The following is an 18,457-nucleotide window of genomic DNA, read 5'->3' on the forward strand; positions in this document are numbered from 1 at the left end:
GTTTTATCTTCTCTCATCAGTAATAGTCACCACAGTTAACAGTAATAAGATTCCTTAATGATAGAAGCAGCCTCAAATCTTTGTTAAGAGGGAGCCCTTGTTAAAGCTGGCAGAAGAAACAAGTTTGAGGAGGATAGGAACATACAATCCCACTGGTCCTAATATTTATTTTGTGATCCGTTTTCAAGCCAGCTTGCGTTTAGCTGCTCGTTTATTTTTAGGTTGTATTTTGTACTGCATTGATTTCGCATAAGCCACCTTGGGTGCATTTGTAGGAAGGCAAGGTATAAGTTCATAATATTTCAAATTTTACTAATGAACCTAACGGAGTGGCTATCAGTGTGAGCCTGTGGCTTCTAGATTGAAATACGCATGCCAGATCCTCATTAGCTTTCACACAAACTGACGGTTGACTGATTACAGTCTCTTGTAATAAAGCGCTCGTGTCTTAGCTTATATGCTGCAAAATGTGCTTATTACAGTTGCTTCATTATTATTATTTTTACTAATTAAGTCTAGATTGTTAGTATAAATGACTTTCACAGCTGCCCAGCAAAGCTAGTTTAATATCAAGACAGTGCCTAAAACCCAAGGTAAGGATTGGGTAAGGTGCTGCTATTCTATTAAGAGCAACATAATGGAAAACAGCCTCCCACGTAGTTCACAACCTGAGCATGTTGAATAGTATTGGAGCGCAGGCTCTTTCAACATTGCAAGTTTTCATTATTAACCATTGTCCAGCCTTTTCATGCGGGAAACTGCACAGACTGACCCTGCTGTGTTAACTTGTGTATTTCTGCAAGAGCTTTCATTAACCGGTTCTTCTCAGAGAATGGGTTATACAATCTTCATTCTGTTAACTAAATGTATAGCCAATAATTAGGTTTTTCCAAAAACAAACAGCTGATTTTTAAAAATAAAAAGTTGGGTTCTTTGTTCATGGCTATAGTACAGTACAGTAAGAGCCCTTAGAAATTGGTAAATGTGAGATTCTTGTGCTTTGTTCTGTCAGGCTAAGCTAGTGACATGAAATGGTGTTAGGAGTGAGCTATAGCTTGTAGTCTCATAGCTAGTATTATACAGTCATACCTCAGGTTACAGACGCTTCGGGTTGCGCACTGCGCCGAACCCTGAAGTACTGGAATAGGTTACTTCCGGGTTTCGGCTCTTACACATGCGCAGAAGTGCTAAATTGCACTTTGCGCCTAAGCGCCAAATTGCAACCTGTGCATACACAGACACGGCGCTGCGGGTTGTGAACATGCTTCGCGCACGGTTTATGTTCGCAACCCGAGCATCCACTGTAATGCAACTCCTACAGCCAAGCTGGTGCCAGGTATATTGCTCTGCTTTCCTTTGGACCACATCAGCAAAACCAAGATATGGGGTCATGCCATCTGGGCAACCCAGGGCCTCCATACACCCCAGGCTTGCGTCTTGGGGATGCCACTTCAATGCTGCTAACGCAGTGGTTTGACTTCACCCCTGGAGGCGCACTCCATTGTCTCAAAACAGGCGGATGCCTGTGACATTTTGCATTTTGCATTTTAGGGATCACTTTAATTCATTGTATATGTTTCCATTATTCATATGCAGCAGTAGCTGAGAGTTATATGAGACACATAATCAGCATTTTTTGAGAATGGGGTGTGTGTGCTAGATTTTACCCTTTATTACAAGGGTGAGGAGCGGATAGCACCCGAGATCCTGAACACCACTGCAAGCCCATTTTGACAGCTGGCCATCTATGAATCACCTGACATCACCAAGAGGTCAGTTGACCCAAACTAAAAAAATAATAATTCATTGGCAGGGGCATAGCTTGAACTTTGCCTGCAGAGGGGGATCCTTCCTCTGGCCAACATCAATTCAAGTTAGTGATGCAAATGAATATTAGTGCTTACAGCAAACCTGCTTTGGGCATCATCATCATTTTTCATTTGTATACCGCCTTTCTATCTTCCAATACTCAAGGCGGTTTACAAGCTGAAGAAACAAAAAATGTACATCTAATACAATCTAATACAATATAAAAATGTGATAATAAAACATAACTTTAAAATAGGCAGCCTACATCAAAAAAGTAACATTCAACAATCAATTAGAATAGTATAAAATGGGTAAAGGTAGATAAAGGGACCTCTGACCATTAGGTCCAGTCGTGGCCGACTCTGGGGTTGCGGCGCTCATCTCGCTTTACTGGCCGAGGGAGCCGGCGTACAGCTTCCGGGTCATGTGGCCAGCATGACTAAGCCGCTTCTGGCGAACCAGAGCAGCGCACGGAAACGCTGTTTACCTTCCCGCTGGAGCGGTACCTATTTATCTACTTGCACTTTGACGTGCTTTCGAACTGCTAGGTTGGCAGGAGCAGGGACCAAGCAACAGGAGCTCACCCCGTCACGGGGATCGGCAAGTCCTAGGCTCTGTGGTTTAACCCACAGCGCCACCTGCGTCCCTAGTATAAAATAGTATCAACATAAAAGCTAAACAGAAATCCACTCAACAGTTACAATAATAATATCTAAACTATAATCAATAAAACAAGGGCAAGCCACAGTACATAAAACAATGCAGTACACATTGAGAAGCAGAGGGTAGAGCAAGGCAGGTGGAAGGAGGCCTTGTCTGATGGAGTCTCTCCCTTCACAGTTCTTCCTCCAGGAATAGCTCCATTATGAAGACTGGTTGCTCTACGGAGTCCTCCACTGCTATCATAGGAAACTTGCTGTCAATGCCAATCAGCGAATGGGCATTGGCTGCAACCTTCAGTTGCCAGGGAACAGTTAGGATCCCTTCAAGGCTCCCAATTTTACACTGGCATTCACATTTCCACCTGCCCCATGTCTGATGTCACATAGGATGCAAGGTGTGGAGCAGCTGTCCACACATTGAGCAAAATAATCTTGTGGTGCCGAATTGGGGCTTAGGTCAACTATGGCCTATGGGCCAGGGGTTCCACCATATCTGCTTTACTATTATCCCAGCCCAGATCAGGACCCTGTGCCATCGGTATTCTGAGGTGAGGAGAATAAATTGCATGACTGTATTTCTTGTGGAAGCATCTGTCAGCGCTGTGACTCTGCAATGATACTGTGACTGAAAGATGACATAGCGTTAAAGTTAGGTGTAAGCAATGTTACATTGTGAAAATGATCAGCAGCAGGGCGCAGGCTATTTTGCAATTGAAAAAGAGGTTGAGTATTTCCACACTGAATATCGTCGGCAAAACTGCAATCTGATAATGTGTAAAAGAGAATCTGGTTTCAGCATACAACTGTTTTATATTTCTAGGGAATAAGCATTAAATATGGATAAAAACAGAAGAGTAAGTTGTAACTAAACGTAAAAACTCGTGCCTGACTCCCAAAGTTTGTATTTCAGAAAATAACCAAATACTGAAAACTGCAATGCAAATTGTTCCAATGTTAAGAACAAAGGCACATTTTTGTGTCTGGAGGACACAACATTGTGTTTTAATGTTGTAAAACACAAAGCAAACTAAAGATGAGTTGGCAGAAAACGTGTTAAATATTTGCTTTGATTATTCTCTCAACATTTCCCTGAATTTACGAATCTCCACAGAGGCTTATTTAAAAATAGCTATGCTTTGTTGGGCGGTATTTAGCAAGCAACGTTAATTCCATCCTACAGCTCTGAACAACTTCTCCAGGCTGCAGGAAGCTTCAGCCACAAATATTTACTATACATTTCACATCTGAGTGCAAAGCTTCTTATTTCTTATTTGTTTATTAAAACATTTCTATATCTCCTCCCTGTGGAACGCCCTCTCATCAGATGTCAAGGAGACAAATAACTACGTACACAACTTTTAGGACACCTGAAGGCAGCCCTGTATTGGGAGGTTTTTAATGGTTGATGTTTCATTATGTTTTTATGTGTGTTGGAAGCCACCCAGAGTGGGCGGGGTATAAATGAAATAATTATACTCTACAGCGGTACCTCGGTTGTCGAACGTAATCTGTTCTGGAAGACTGTTTGACTTCCAAGACGTTCCACAACTGAGGCACAAACAGCAGTTTCCAAAGTAAATGGAGACAACTGAAAAACACACAGTTCGACTTCCAAAAAGCATTTGAAAACCGAAGCAGTTACTTCCAGGTTTTCGGCGTTCAAAAACCGAAATGTTTGGCTTCCAAGAGTCTAGAAATCCGAGGTACCAATGTACTATACATAATATTAATAATCATCATCATCACATTAAAACACAGGGAGAACTCCAATTGAAAAACTAGGATTGAGTTAAACTTAAAATATTCTGAGACCATGAATCTTTGAACTTCCTTGGAGGTTTTTAAGCAGAGGTTGGATGGAGATTTGTCATGGATGCTTTAGCAGAGTTTCCTGCATTGCAGAGGGTTGGACTAGATGACCCTTGGGTCCCTTCCAATTCTCTGATTCCATGAATTCCTGTGAACTCCAAGGTCATTACTATTGCCGGCCCCTTTCCTAAGCTTTTATGGAGATTCTCCCTCAAGCACCCTGCCTCCAGTTCAGCTAGTATTAGTCACGATCGATTGCATTTCAGAGGAACTTCGATGCCCTGATCTCGTGCGTAATTGCTACCGTGCAGCCAGAGACGCGTGTCCGTTTCATCCACATGACTGACACGTGACAAGGGGCGGGTCGCTCGCTCTCCCCGCCTCCCCGAGGGACGGGAAAAGTGTGTCACTGGGTTGAAAGAGCCGGTCGGGAAGGGGAGGCGGGGCGAGCTGGGACGCCGCTCGGTGCAGTGGCTGTTCCGACGGCGCGCGACTGGGCAAGGCGAGGGCGGCGACGGGGCGAGGAACGTGGTGGGCGCCGCCCTCCCGGTGACTCTCCCCGTCCTCGTGCGGCGAAGGGGGAGGAGGAAGGAGCCGGCAGCCGCAGCCCAGCCAGCCCATCTCCCCAGGAAGGCTCGACGGCGGCGCGGCGGTTGCCTGGCCTCCTCCCGCCTCGCACACACGAGGCGCGTCCACGCAGCAGCCGGGGGAAGGCGGGAGGCGGGCGCGGCTCGCTTGGGCACAGCTGCCGCAGCGGCTCTTTCGGCACAAGCGGAGAGCGAGGCAGGCAGGCGCCCCAGCAGCCCGGGAAAGCCGTCGGTGAATGATCCCGGCTCTCGGAGGCAGCTGCGGGGAAGAAATCGGGGGACGCCATGGAGGTCAATGCAGGTAAGTGAGGCTTTGGGGTTGTCAGGGAGGTCAGAAGCGAGATCCGACGTGATGACTGCGGAGCAGGGAGGAGGGAAAGGCGGATCAGGCTTGAAAGCCTTTCCTTTCCCTTCCCTCCCTCCACTGATCCCGGAGGGTCATGACCCCCGATGCTCAAGCGGAACCCCCCCCCCAAATTTCAGCCTTTTGCTGCTCTGCCCCCCACAAAAAAGACCGGCTTTTTCTTGCGGGGAATGTGCGCGCAACGCGGTGGTGGCAGAAGCGAAGCTGCCCTGGAATTGCCGCACCGTGGTGTGGGAAGGAAACCCCGAGGGTCATCTAGTCCAACCCCGTGCAATGCAGTGGGTTTTGTGTGGATTGGCGCGCGCGCCCTAGGAAGGGCTTCCGAGGTCAGGATGGGGGGGGTTGCATGCCGGGAGGCAAGAAGCGGCGGGTGTGGGAAACCGGGGCCGAGGGGCTTATTCCCTCCTTCGGGGCTGACTGGACTCCCCTCTCCCTGGACGGTGTGCGGGGAGACTCCGCGAGGCGGCGGCGTCTAGGGGTTCCCCGGGCGCCTTTTCTCTCTCTTTCCCCGGCCGCCCATCCATTTCCCATCCGGCCGGTTCTCCAAAGCAGCCGCTCACATGGACCGTCGGGCGAGCCACGTGCGCCGCTTTGTTTACGTTCGGCGCCGCCTGCGCGCTGATTGGCTGTGACGTCGGGGATTACACAATCGGGACGGGGCGGCCGCCTCCCGCTGGCGACCGCGTGGAGAGACACGTGAAGGCGGCGGCGGGAGGCCCTTGTTTTGGTGACCTGCATCCAGGGGGCGGCGCGGGGAAAGGACACGTGGGGAAGGCAGGCAGGCAGGCAGGAGCCGGCAGAGCGGATGGAGGAGGAGGAGGAGGAGGGAGGCGCGTTGCAAGACTGCGCCCAGCAGACTTTGGGAATCTCCCTTCCCTTCCTTCTGCTGCCAGGCGGGGACTCTTCCCTCTCCAGCCTTGCCGAATAGGAGGAGCCGCCGCCTTGCGAGGCAGGCGCGGCCCCAAGGCGACCTCGCTCCGCTTCGGGAGATCCGAGTGCATTCGAGGTTGCGGGGCGGAGCTTCGACGCTGCTCTTTTGCGAAAGCTGCTCTGCCGCAAGCCGGGGAGCGCCGCGATCCTCGCGCCTTCAAGTCCCTCTTTGAGTTCAGACAGATCTAGTAGGATCGCCCCGATCCTCCTCCGTGGCTACTCAGAAGCGAGCCTGGCCCTGCACGTGGCTGCTACCCCAGATGTTAATCCCCCCCCACCTTTTTAATGGAATACTAGGAGGAACGCCTAGCCTGAGGCTGCGATCCGAAACAACCGCACTTACCTGCGAGTAAGCATCACTGAATCCAATGAATAGTTTCCGAGTAGACGGGTCAATGGCAAGGTCAATGCGGCGACGTTTGCATGGAGAATCGGATCAAGGAAGAGGCGCGCGCGCGCGTGTCTCCTCGTCCCCAAAATAGGGGGTGCCATGGGCGCATGTTTGGGGGGGCAGGCTTTACGTAAGGAGGGACAGAAGCTCAGTTAAGATTTATTTTTACTAGATTTAGGGCTGCCCCCCTGGCGTATTTTTACTCGGAAGTAAAGCCTGTGCTCGGAGAGGTTTACTCTTTAGTTAGTGCGCATTCATCGGGTATCTGAACCTTAGGGACGCTTGAGTTCCTCCTCCTCTGCCGGCTGCTCCGCAGCTGCCTTAATGCTATGGAAATCGAGGCTGGCTATTGGTGCAGCTGCTTTTGTGTGCGCGCATCCATGTGACACCGACCGCCTAGCTCTCTCACATGTACAGACGACCCATGTGCACAGCTCTCGAAATGTAACAGGTCGGAGGAGAGTCATCTTCCCTGATGGCTGAGCTCACGGAATAGGCAAGTCAGGTGGTGCAACACGAACAGATTCCGGAGGGACTTACATAATAACTACGGACGTTGGGCAGTTTGCCTGAGGCTAGGAGGATAAGAACGGTGTTATGTTTTATAAAAGTCTTATTCAAGGACCAGAGGGGAAGTGCTGCTTCCTCTACCAGTCCTGAAGCCGAAGGAGACAGGAAGGGATGGAAATTACGAAATTCACCCTCCCCAAATCCCTGTAATAAAATAGACTGAGCCGGCAAAATTCATGGAACACTGATTATATAACAACATGTACCAGCTTCCTAAAGCAATGAACTTTGTGATATTCATTATTTATGACTACTTTTGTTATGTTTGTAGTTGTGTAATTTTTTTTAATATGTTATAAGCTGCCTTGAGCATGGTTTTAACTTTGCAAAGGTGCATACAAATAAATTGATAATTTGAGCCAAGGGGAGATGTTGGATGACTTGAAAAGGCTTTTAAGCCCAATAATAGCAATCAGGTTCTCTTCAAAATGTGTTTGGTAGGTCTCCTAGATAGCAACAAACAATTAACAAGGTTGAAGCCACTTAATACCACCAAATAATTATGGGGCGGATCCTCTCCTGCTAACTGCCCCCAATTAAATATAGTGCGACCGTCTCGAGGTACACCAATTACACAAATTTCTACAGTTTACCACAGATTATCTAGTGGGGAAAACTTAAATGATTTAGAGTCTCAGGCAGGAGTTGATCAAACAAACAAGAAATGTTTTATTAAACAAAAGGAAGTTTATGAAACCAAGTGCATAAGGAAATGTAGAAGTTAATTAATTTACTTTAACTATTAAGATGTGTCAGGTTTAAACAGAATATTATAGATACAACTCTTCTTAAACTTCAGTTACTAGAAATCAGTTGGTACACTTCGGGTGGTTAAATATTCAGGTTTCCAGAATAGATTCCAAAATGCTTAACTCAGTTTCTGTCACTTAGATATTACAGTTAAGTACTTTCAACACCGTACCACTTCCTTCACAGCTAAATACTTTGATTCATGAGCGAGGGCACTTTTCCTTAGTTACCCACTCTCTTAATCAAGCACCCCCAAACTGGGCCCTCCGCATGTTTTGGGACTACAACTCTCATCATCCCTAGCTAACAGGACCAGTGGTCAGGGATGATGGGAATTGTAGTCCCAAAACATCTGGAGGGCTGAGTTTGGGGGTGCCTGCTCTTAACCATCCCATACCTGAGGTCTTCTAAATGGTATAACAGACCTAGGGAATCACCCCATCCCTTGTTACTGGTTTGGGAGTTGTCTAGTTCCTAGAAGAACTCTCCCCTTCTGGCTATACTGACACCCAGGTAGCCTGAATTCCCACAGGATCTACCTCTCCCGGCTCAAACTCAGCCCTCCCAGAACACTCCTGTCTGTATCCCTTTCCCTCAACCCAGACCCTCAACCCGGTCTCCCTATCGAAGCTACGAGGCTCTGTCCACTCGCTATGGATAATCAACTCATTGTGTGTGTTTAACTTAACTCAAAACCAGTTCTCCGTATCTCACTCCCGATCGCCCAACCTGAAACCTGTCTTAACATCTCAAATCTAATCCTATTCCTCTTCTCAAATCCAGCCCAAATCTCATCTTAAATCCAGCCCTAACTAACTCACTCTGTCAGAAAACTGCTCCTTTTATTCCTACCCCCAAAGTGCTGTTCCTTCTAGCTGACTCTGTAGCCAGAGGCTCCTGCACTCTGGTGGAATTTGGGGGGGACTGCATCATCAGACTCTGGTCTGGCTGTGCAGGCCGTCACATGTGCATGTATAACAAAAATAGGAAGAGCTTTGCAGGATCCGATGGAGGGGCTTATCTAGTTTCACTTCCTGTTTCCAGTAGTGGCCAATGATAGTTTATGGGTTTCCCCCCTCTCCATTAGCTGGTATTCGGAAGCACTCTTGACAATAGACCCAGGTTTCCCAAAGCTGGGTCTCCAGCTGTTGTCGGACTACAACTCCCATCATCCTTAGCTAGCAGGAGCAGTGGCCAAGGATGATGGGAGCTGTAGTCCAAAAACAGTTTGGGAAACCCTGATTTAGATTATCACAGCTGGTAGACTTCTCCTCCATGAAACTGTCTTAACACAAGGGTGGTGGGCAGCCTATAGCCTTCCACGTAACGTTGGACTTCAAGCACCCACCAGCCCTAGCTTGCATGACCAGTGGTCAAGGATGATGGGAGTTGTAGTCCAGAAATTTCTGGAGGGCCATACATTCCTCATTTCTGGTCTAATCTTTTTACGGCCGTCTTAGCTAGTAAACACCAACCACATCTTGTGACAGCAGATCCTCTGTGTTATTTATGCATTCCATGTACTTTCTGCCTTACGTGCACTGTCAGTTAATGTAATCAAGTGGTTCCAAATTGCGGTGTTGCGAGAAAGAGAGAGAAATGTCCTTATTTGCTTTCTCTACACCAATCACATGTTTGTCATAGCAATGTAATGTTCGTGTTCTGTCCTGGCCACCTTTTTTTTCCTCCGCTAAAAAGAAAGTTTTCTGAATCCAGCACTATGGATGTACATAGCACTGTGTGAATATACATAGTGCTTTACAAAAAGCAGTCTTGACAGGTCCCTAAAAATAGACACAGGGAAACAGGAGGAGGAGGGGAATCACCTTGTAAAAGTACAGAGCAGAGGAGAAAGCATTATGGAAAGGTACAATGCTAATGGCCATTTTATTTTCACTCCCATTCCTAATAATTCTTTAAAACGGAGTTTGCCTTTCTTGCTGCTATTGCAAATCTAGTTGATATTTTCACAAAGCTATCTACCGTGACCCTACTAGGATCCTAGTCACACCCAGTTAAGGTCCCCTCTTGTGTATGTGTGAATTTATTTTCTCTGCACCGTTCTCCGTGCACCATTCTACGTTTAAAGTGAACCATGAACTTCAGTTGCTGTTTTGTTGCCCATTCATTTAGTTTGGATAAATCCTTTTAGAGCTCTTCATAGCCTCTCTCTCTCGTTTTCATCACCCTGAGCGGTTTGTTGTGAGCAAGATCCTTTGTGAATATGAAACAGCACCCCTCCTAATAGAAATCTTTGGGAATGTAAATGTTTGCTTGGTCCCAGGGGAGGTCATTGCCCTATAAGTCCCAACTCCATGCTTCCTATTATTTAGCCTGTGTGTAGGTTGTTAAGCATTTCCCCTGCCTGAGTCATTGTACACATTTACACATGACTGCTTATGTGTATGTTAAACTTCCTTACTAAACTGATATTGAGACTATGCTAGTAGGTTATGTAATGACTTCCTGGCAAAGCACATGCTCAGTAAGCTGTAATAATAATAATTTGCATTATTCTGTGCACATGTGTCCATCTCTTTTCACACGCAAAAGCAGCATTTTTCACATGACACTGCTAGGATGTGGGTTTATATATGTCCAAATTTGAACGCCGTTGAAAGTGTTTCATGTTTTATTTGAAATGGGGCTTCTCCCTTGATACAAAGCTTCATTACCAAATGTGTCACTGGAATGCTAATAATTCTCCCTCTCCGGTCTTAAATATAAATAATTATGGAGCCCCAAGCCTTACGTAATTTTCATTGCGGCCTAAATCTACTTCTGTCATTGGTACTATCGTGGTTACTTATGAATTAGAGATTTCCAATGACAAACGTTAACCTGGCATATGTGAAGAGGTTAGGGCTGTGCCATGATTTTATAAATTATTCCTTGTGGAGGGCAATCTCAATGTGAAGATATTTTCTTAAGGATTCTTGAGAATCACAATGTTTGAAGGACATTTAGACTTCAAACCTATGCACATTTACTTAGGAGCATGAATGTAAGAGGGAACATGCTCCCTGAAAATATATTTTACCTGCTCTCTTCTCCCCAAATATACTTCCTAGTAATGCTGCTGCAGAGTACTGATAAAATGTGAATCTAATAGGTCAGGAAAGCAGTTACAGAGACATTAACACAAAAGCGACAGCTTTCAATATAATGCCTGATCTCCCCAATTTCAAGTAAGCATGTTCCGGATTGCTGCCTTGGGGCTGATTCACACATAACAAATGCCACATGGTGGCTGTCACCATGTTGCAAGCTATTCCACTGGCGGCGGTGGCGTGCCCTGAGAATGGGGGTGATTTTTCTTTCTGGCACTTGCCGGAACCTGGAGAAAATGGGCTTAGTCTGCAAGATCAGCTTCTGCACATCAGTTGTTGTGAAGAAGCCTGTATGCTATGATAGTAGCTGTGGACTTAGGTGTGCGTTGGTCCCCCCCCCCCCCCACAATTGCACCAGTCTTTGCTTTAGGAAACAGCTAATGTTGGATTGTGGGGTACTTCCAAATGGGGCTGAATTTGCAAGCAAGTTCATTTAATGCAGGACGCGGGTGGCGCTGTGGGTTAAACCACAGAGCCTAGGACTTGCTGATCAGAAGGTTGGCAGTTCGAATCCCCGCAACGGGGTGAGCTCCTGTTGCTCGGTCCCAGCTCCTGCCAACCTAGCAGTTCGAAAGCACGACAAAGTGCAAGTAGATAAATAGGTACCGCTCCGGCGGGAAGGTAAACGGCATTTCCTTGTTCTGCTCTGGTTTGCCAGAAGCGGCTTAGTCATGCTGGCCACATGACCTGGAAGCTGTACACCGGCTCCCTCGGCCAATAAAGCAAGATGAGTCGGCCACAACTGGACCTAATGGTCACGGGTCTCTTTACCTTTACCGGTCATTTAATGCAGCAAATGGTTTGTTGGCAACAGGGTTTTGGGTTTCTTGTTTTTATTTTATTTCCCCCGGGAAGCGGAAGTCCGCATTAAACGGGGAAGGGGGACAGACTTTGATGCCCTCCAAATTGTAGTCATGCATGTGTGGGGAGTTCGAATCCCATGATAAATACCCATTTGGAGGCACCCACAATAATCTTAAAGTAGAATGCCAGTCTCGTGTCTTCACAGAAAATGTAATTAAAATAAGGCTCTTCGACTTGGGACTTGTATATTCCAAGAGAGGGGAAAGTTCATTTGTAGGTTTTGAAATTCTGCTAATGCAGAATTTTCCTTTTCCCCCTTTGCAATCACTGGAAAGTGGCTTTTCCACATAATAATAAACAAAGGGAGAGAAGCTAAGACAGAATCCTAACAAAAAAAATTTGAAAGCTGTGAGATATGTAAGTTCACTTAGAAAAATGAGAGTGAGAAGCAAGCTGGTTTCAAAAAGTACATTTTTATATAAAAAAATTCATTTGTTCTAGGAATTGTGTTCTCTGAGGGGTTATTCAGCTGTCATATGACCTGGAAATGGGGATCTTTTTCAACACACAAACTGACTCCCATCCGTGTATAACTGAAGATGCATCTCTCAAGAACATTCACTCTTATTTTGCAAGGTAGAATATCAGGTAAAAATTTCAAAAGCACTTAAGTTACTTGGGAACCTGCATCCTTGTAGAAAGCCTGTGGGGGGATGCAGGCGCCAATGGCCACAATGATCAAACCACTTGCTTTGGAGTCGTCCCATTGTTGACCATAGGACTTCTTCAGAGTAGGTTCTGAGACCATCGCAGCCTGAGTTTATTTATGTGCTTGTGAAAAATTTACCCTTGGGGGGAGTATCTGTCCCTGATTGTCTTTCATTCATTCCAAAGAACCCAGGGAATTGTCTTTCTATGAAGGGGAACTATGATTGTTGAACAAAAGGCTCTCTACAGTTCCCAGGGTTCTTTGGGAGAAGCTTTCATTGTGGAATTATTATTTGTAGAGATACCCATTTGTCTTTCGAAAAGCGGCAGAATTATAGAGATGCGCCAAGCAAATTGCTCCATGTTTTTCTTTCTGTTCATCCTTCATGGATGAAAATACTTCTTTCTTCCTTTTTGTTGTTTTTGAGACCGTGCCACTTTGGTGCCCAGAGGGAGGCCTGTCAGTACACAATGGGGCTGCAGCTAAACCCGCCATGGAGCCTGTTAAGGAACCATATGCAAGCTCCCCTGAGCTCCTTTTAGTGGAAGAACGTGATACATGTGAAATAAATAAGGATTATAGTTTTTGTTGGTGCAAAGAGTTATCTATTATTTATTTGTTACACTTTTATAATGCTTTTCTGTCAACACACTTGTGCACGTGTTTTAAGCTTGCTGTCTCATAGACATGAAAGAAAAGGAAAATCTACCTGCAGTCTCAAGTCTTGTCTTGTCTTGTCTTGTCTTTTCTTCTATTTCTATGCTGCTTTTTATTCATATAAATCCCAAAGCAGCTTACAAACAAAAAGATAAAAATAATAATGGAACATCACACATACAGCATAAATCGTATAGAATACTTAACAAGTCTATCCCACCGATTCCCTTTCTTCCAATCTTTCAGAAACAAAAGCTATCAAATACTTGCATTTTCTACTTTCCGTTCTTAACTAATTTCATAAACTGTGTCTTGTTTTGGAACATATTGCTAAAAGCAAGACAACTATAATATGTATTGTGATCAGATTCTGAAAACTAGAAAGGCATTCGGGGATTGTTTACATGTGGTGCGGGAGAGACTTCTGGAAGTGGATTGTAAAGTGGATCTGTGAGCTGGTAGACGTATTCCTGCTTCCTTCGACAGGTGGTGTGATTGCTTACATCAGTTCTTCAAGTTCAGCCTCTAGCCCTGCCTCGTGCCACAGCGAGGGATCGGAGAGCAGCTTCCTGTCCTCATCACCTGTACCGCAGTCACCAAACAGCTCCTCTTCAGATGGCAGCTCTAGCAGCAAGAGCAAAGAGGGCTCTGATGGAGTACCAAAGAATGACCAGTTAGATGACCGCGTTAAGGCCAGCCAGCCAAGTGTAACTGCATTGGCCAAGGGTCATGGTGGACTTACAAGTAAGTATTCATTTGTAGTAGCTCTGCTTTTGTTTAGGCTCAATTCAGGCATCATGTTTCCAGTCTATGGTTGGGAGAATGGGAGGGAATGTGCTTAGGGCTCCATCTTCTCCCCTGTGCTTTGCTACTGGGGCTGGTCTGGGTTTGACTACAGATCAGGATTTTTCAAACTATGGTTTGGAGACTCTCCTAGTTAGCACTATCCATATTTAGTCCTGATTCAGGCATAAGGGCATGCTATGCTTATAGCAAAACCTAAAAGGGAGGAGCTGGAGGAAGAAGCCTCTAAACACATTGGGAATTCCCAATCTCCAAACCATGATTGGCAAACATAACACCTGAATTGATCATTGATATGTTGTCCACACTAAATAAATATATTTGTCTGCGGCCTGAGGGCATCCTTCTGCCTAGAGCCTGTAGCACTTAACATTCAGTGCTTAACCTCTGACTTCCTTCCTTCTAGATAGACTGTAGCTCTGGTTCTCAACCTCTGGCAAACTGGAGCTCCTGCCTCACAGTGCAAAGTGGTGCCAACAGGCCATGTTGTCCTGTGGTCCACAAGTAAGTTTAAAAGTCGAGATCTGACTATAAAAGGACCCCCAGACTTGTCCCCCTCCAACCATCCCAGTTAAGCAACCTTCCCCATTTTGAGGCCATCGAGGCTTCCAGTTGTGTAAAAGGTTGCTTTTATACAGCTCATGATGTCTTCTTACAGTAAATTTGGAGCAAATTACCGAACAGAAAGTAGGTCAAAGTTTGGCAGCACACTGTACACGGTTAGTAGTGGGAACACCAAAATAAAACTCATCATCCACAGATTCTATCTTCCATAGTGCTAGATTCAATCTGTAACAGCACCCAAGTTTTCCTGTGTATATTATTTTAAATGTAGGAGGACTATAAAATGCCATATTCCATACTGGGTCCACCTCACCCAATACTGCCTAATCTAACTGGTAGCGCCCCCACACCCAGTCTGAGGCTAAGGTCTTTCCCATCCCCTAGTAACTGATGCTTTTGAAACAGAGGCATCTCTGAGGGAAAAGTGCGTGCTTTGCCATTGCACAAATTGAGAGTTGCCTGTATGCAATTTTGGCTTGGGCTGCTATCCCAGAACGTGATCCCAGTATAAAATCCTGGCTTACTGTAATAGAACATGGTTTGGTTTGGGGTTTTTTTTTACAAGATTTCTTGTGTGGTTTTTTTTCCAGAGGCCAGCAGCAACTTGGTTGTTATCTGTAGAGCTAAATTAGAAATAATTTTCCTCGAATTTACTTGGTGCTGAAGTGGTTGCTAATCTTCCTAACTGTTGATTCTGTATTTGACTCTACTTGGAAACTGTTTCCAACATGATTCATGGATAACAAGATTTTCATCCTTGATAAAGTCAGCACCCAGGGTGTTTCTTTGTTTGCAGTTTGGTGGTACAGTCATACCTCGGGTTAAATATGCTTCGAGTTGAGCGCGTTCAAGTTGCGCTCCTTGGCAACCCGGAAGTAATGGAGCACGTTACTACCGGGTTTCGCCGATTGCGCATGCGCAGACGCTCAAAATGACGTCACACGCATGCACAGAAGCGGCAAAAAGCGACGCGTGCGTGCTCAGACATGCCGTCGCTACTTACGTTTACCTCTAGATGTGAACGGGGCTCCGGAACAGATCCCGTTCGTATCTAGAGATACCACTGTATATTTGTGTGTATACAGTAGTATATTGGTTGTCGAACGGCTTGGTTCCTGAACAAATCTGCTCCCAAACACCACAAACCCAGAAGTGACTGTTCCGGTTTGCAAACGTTTTTCCGAAGCCGAATGTCTTTCGCGGCTTCCAATTGAGTGCTGGAAGCTCCTGCAGACAATCAGAAGCCATGCCTTGGTTTTTGAGCGGTCCGGGAGTTGAATGGATTAAGTGTAACAACCAAGGTACCACTGTATCTACATCTATATGTATATGTACACAAATATTGTCTATGGATATATACACACATACACATTTGGTAGTAAAAAGATTGCCCTAGGATACAGGTTTCAAATAACCTCAGGGTAATAATAATAATAGTGGGACACGGGTGGCGCTGTGGGTTAAACCACAGAGCCTAGCACTTGCCGATCAGAAGGTTGGTGGTTCGAATCCCCGTGATGGGGTGAGCTCCCGTTGCTTGGTCCCTGCTCCTGCCAAGCTAGCAGTTTGAAATCATGTCAAAGTGCAAGTAGATAAATAGGTACCGCTCCGGCGGGAAGGTAAACGGCGTTTCCTTGCGCTGCTCTGGTTCGCCAGAAGCGGCTTAGTCATGCTGGCCACATGACCCGGAAGCTGTACGCCGGCTCCCTCGGCCAGTAAAACAAGATGAGCGCCGCAACCCCAGAGTCGGCCACGACTGGACCTAATGGTCAGGGGTCCCTTTACCTTTTAATAATAATAATAATAATAAACTTCATATGACAAGTCATGGCCAGCATTTGAATCCTACACATTTGTGAAAGTGTGTTTACTATGATGGCACCAACATATTGCAGTGCTCACATTTTTGTGTCACAAAGCAGATGTATCTGTTTGCTGTTCTCTGATCTTTTGCCTTGGTGCTACGATTTTGTGATGGTACTATGATAAACATGCAGGCTGAAGACAGCAAAAGGCAGAGGGAAATTTAGAGACAGTATTTTTTCCCAAGTGGGGAAGCATCTCTGTGATGGTCACATGCATGGTTATTCTATGCAGGCTTCCTAGAGTGGTCCTAAGGCAAGGAATAGAATCCTGTGGCCCTCTCGATGTTGTAAGATTCCCATCAACCCTAACCATTGGCCATGATGACTGGGGCCGATAGCTCAGTTCTTGAGTGACCATAGCCAGCCTATGGTCATTAGACTCCCCAACTCCCATTGGCCCCAGCTTAATGATCTGAATGGTCAAGGATAGTGTGAAGCAAGATGTCGAAAACCACAGGTTAGCTACTCCTGCCCTAGGCCAACTACTAAAGCAGGCTTTCCTAAACTTGTGTCTCCAGCTTTTGTTGGGCTACAATTCCCATGATCCCTGAGCACTTGTCCTGCTTGCTAAGCAGATAGGAGTTGTAGTCCAACAACAGCTGGAGACCCAAGTTTGGGAATCCTCGCTCTAAGGCCTAGATACCATTTTGTTTCTTAGTTGAGGGAATCAACAAAGTGGGAAGACGTGTGGAATTCATATTACGCCCATCTTGTAAATAGTGATAATGATAATAATTTATTGTTTGTTTATGGGTTTCCCCAGCCACTCTTGGCGGCTCCCAACAGAATATTAAAAACACAATAAAATATCAAACATTAAAAACTTCTCTAAACAGGGCTGCCTTCAGATGTCTTCTAAAAGTCAGATAGTTGTTTATTTCCTTGACATCTGATGGGAGGGTGTTCCACAGGGCGGGCGCCACTACCGAGAAGGCCCTCTGCCTGGTTCCCTGTAACCTCACTTCTCACAGTGAGGGAACCTCCAGAAGGCCCTCAGAGTTGGACCTCGGTGTCCAGGCTGAATGATGGGGGTGGAGACGCTCCTTCAGGTATACTGGAATTTGCCTCTTAACAAAAAGAATGTAACGTAAGTCAAATATGTGTTGTTTCTATTAGGTTGTAATGCTTATTTTTCTATTTATAGAATTTAATGGTATGGTCCTGCTGTGTAAAGTCTGTGGAGATGTTGCTTCAGGATTCCACTATGGGGTCCATGCCTGTGAGGGGTGCAAGGTGAAGTATAATTTTATAATGTGAATATCTTATTGGAGCAGTTGGCGAATAGAATTTCAGGGACAAGTGCAGATGTACCTGGTGGTTGGGGGGGGAAGCAAATGTTTGTTGCAGCTCTAAAACCCTAACCCTACAAGCTTTAAAACTATCCAGAATCTCCTAAGCTAGTCTTGTTATTGTGACCTTCCATCCTTTGGGGGGTCTCAATGTCCAGGACTTGCAATATTGAAATGCAGTGCTTTTTCTATTAAAAAAATACGTTTAAGGGTACACTCATTTTCCTACTCATATTGAAATACTGCCCCTCAATGAGGCCAAACTTGGATCACAAAATGTTGAGGGGTATGCGTACATCGAGTGACGCGGGTGGCGCCATGGGTTAAACCACAGAGCCTAGGACTTGCCAATCAGAAGCTCGGCGGTTCGAATCCCCGCAACGGGTTGAGCTGCCGTTGCTCGGTCCCTGCTCCTGCCAACCTAGCAGTTCAAAGGCACATCAAAATGCAAGTAGATAAATAGGTACCGCTCTGGCGGGAAGGTAAACGGTGTTTCCGTGCGCTGCTCTGGTTTGCCAGGAGTGGCTTAGTCATGCTTGCCACATGACCTGGAAGCTGTACGCCGGCTCCCTCGGCCAGTAAAGCGAGATGAGCGCCGCAACCCCAGAGTTGGCCACGACTGGACCTAGTGGTCATGGGTCTCTTTACCTTTACCTTTATGTGTACCTCCAGAAAAAAAGCACTACTGAAATGTGCTTGGTTGAAAAGCTGCTGCTTGGGGACATCAGTTGGCATGTTATTGTCAACAGCCAGATTCCAGGTTACAATGCAAGTTTCTGTTGA

At 45.9% G+C, this 18,457-nt stretch overlaps 2 protein-coding genes and 1 long non-coding RNA gene across 4 annotated transcripts in view; 2 read left to right on the forward strand and 1 right to left on the reverse strand.

Moving 5' to 3' along the window:
- The window catches only part of NKIRAS1 (NFKB inhibitor interacting Ras like 1), a 22,761-nt gene extending 15,740 nt beyond the window's left edge, over positions 1–7,021 (reverse strand). Inside the window, exon 1 of the mRNA XM_080975109.1 lies at positions 6,505–7,021. The gene's annotated coding sequence lies outside the window, so the exon portion shown is untranslated. The remainder of the gene's footprint in view (positions 1–6,504) is intronic.
- The window catches only part of NR1D2 (nuclear receptor subfamily 1 group D member 2), a 26,376-nt gene continuing 12,676 nt past the window's right edge, over positions 4,758–18,457 (forward strand). The window contains exons 1-3 of one of the 2 annotated variants that reach the window (XM_080974800.1): positions 4,758–5,168; positions 13,639–13,896; positions 17,530–17,618. In XM_080974800.1, the coding sequence (XP_080830926.1) occupies positions 5,153–5,168; positions 13,639–13,896; positions 17,530–17,618 (363 nt within the window). In that variant the 5' untranslated portion in view covers positions 4,758–5,152. Of the gene's footprint in view, positions 5,169–13,638; positions 13,897–14,362; positions 14,461–17,529; positions 17,619–18,457 lie in introns of those variants that run through there. The other variant, XM_080974801.1, reaches the window with a different exon arrangement.
- LOC308459638 lies at positions 14,467–15,948 on the forward strand. Its single transcript, XR_013978251.1, has 2 exons — positions 14,467–15,315; positions 15,578–15,948. It is a non-coding gene; the product is annotated as an uncharacterized lncRNA (long non-coding RNA).

Source organism: Podarcis pityusensis (assembly GCF_964106645.2).
Source record: "Podarcis pityusensis genome assembly, chromosome: 12".
In the NCBI taxonomy this organism is placed as follows: Eukaryota; Metazoa; Chordata; class Lepidosauria; order Squamata; family Lacertidae; genus Podarcis; species Podarcis pityusensis.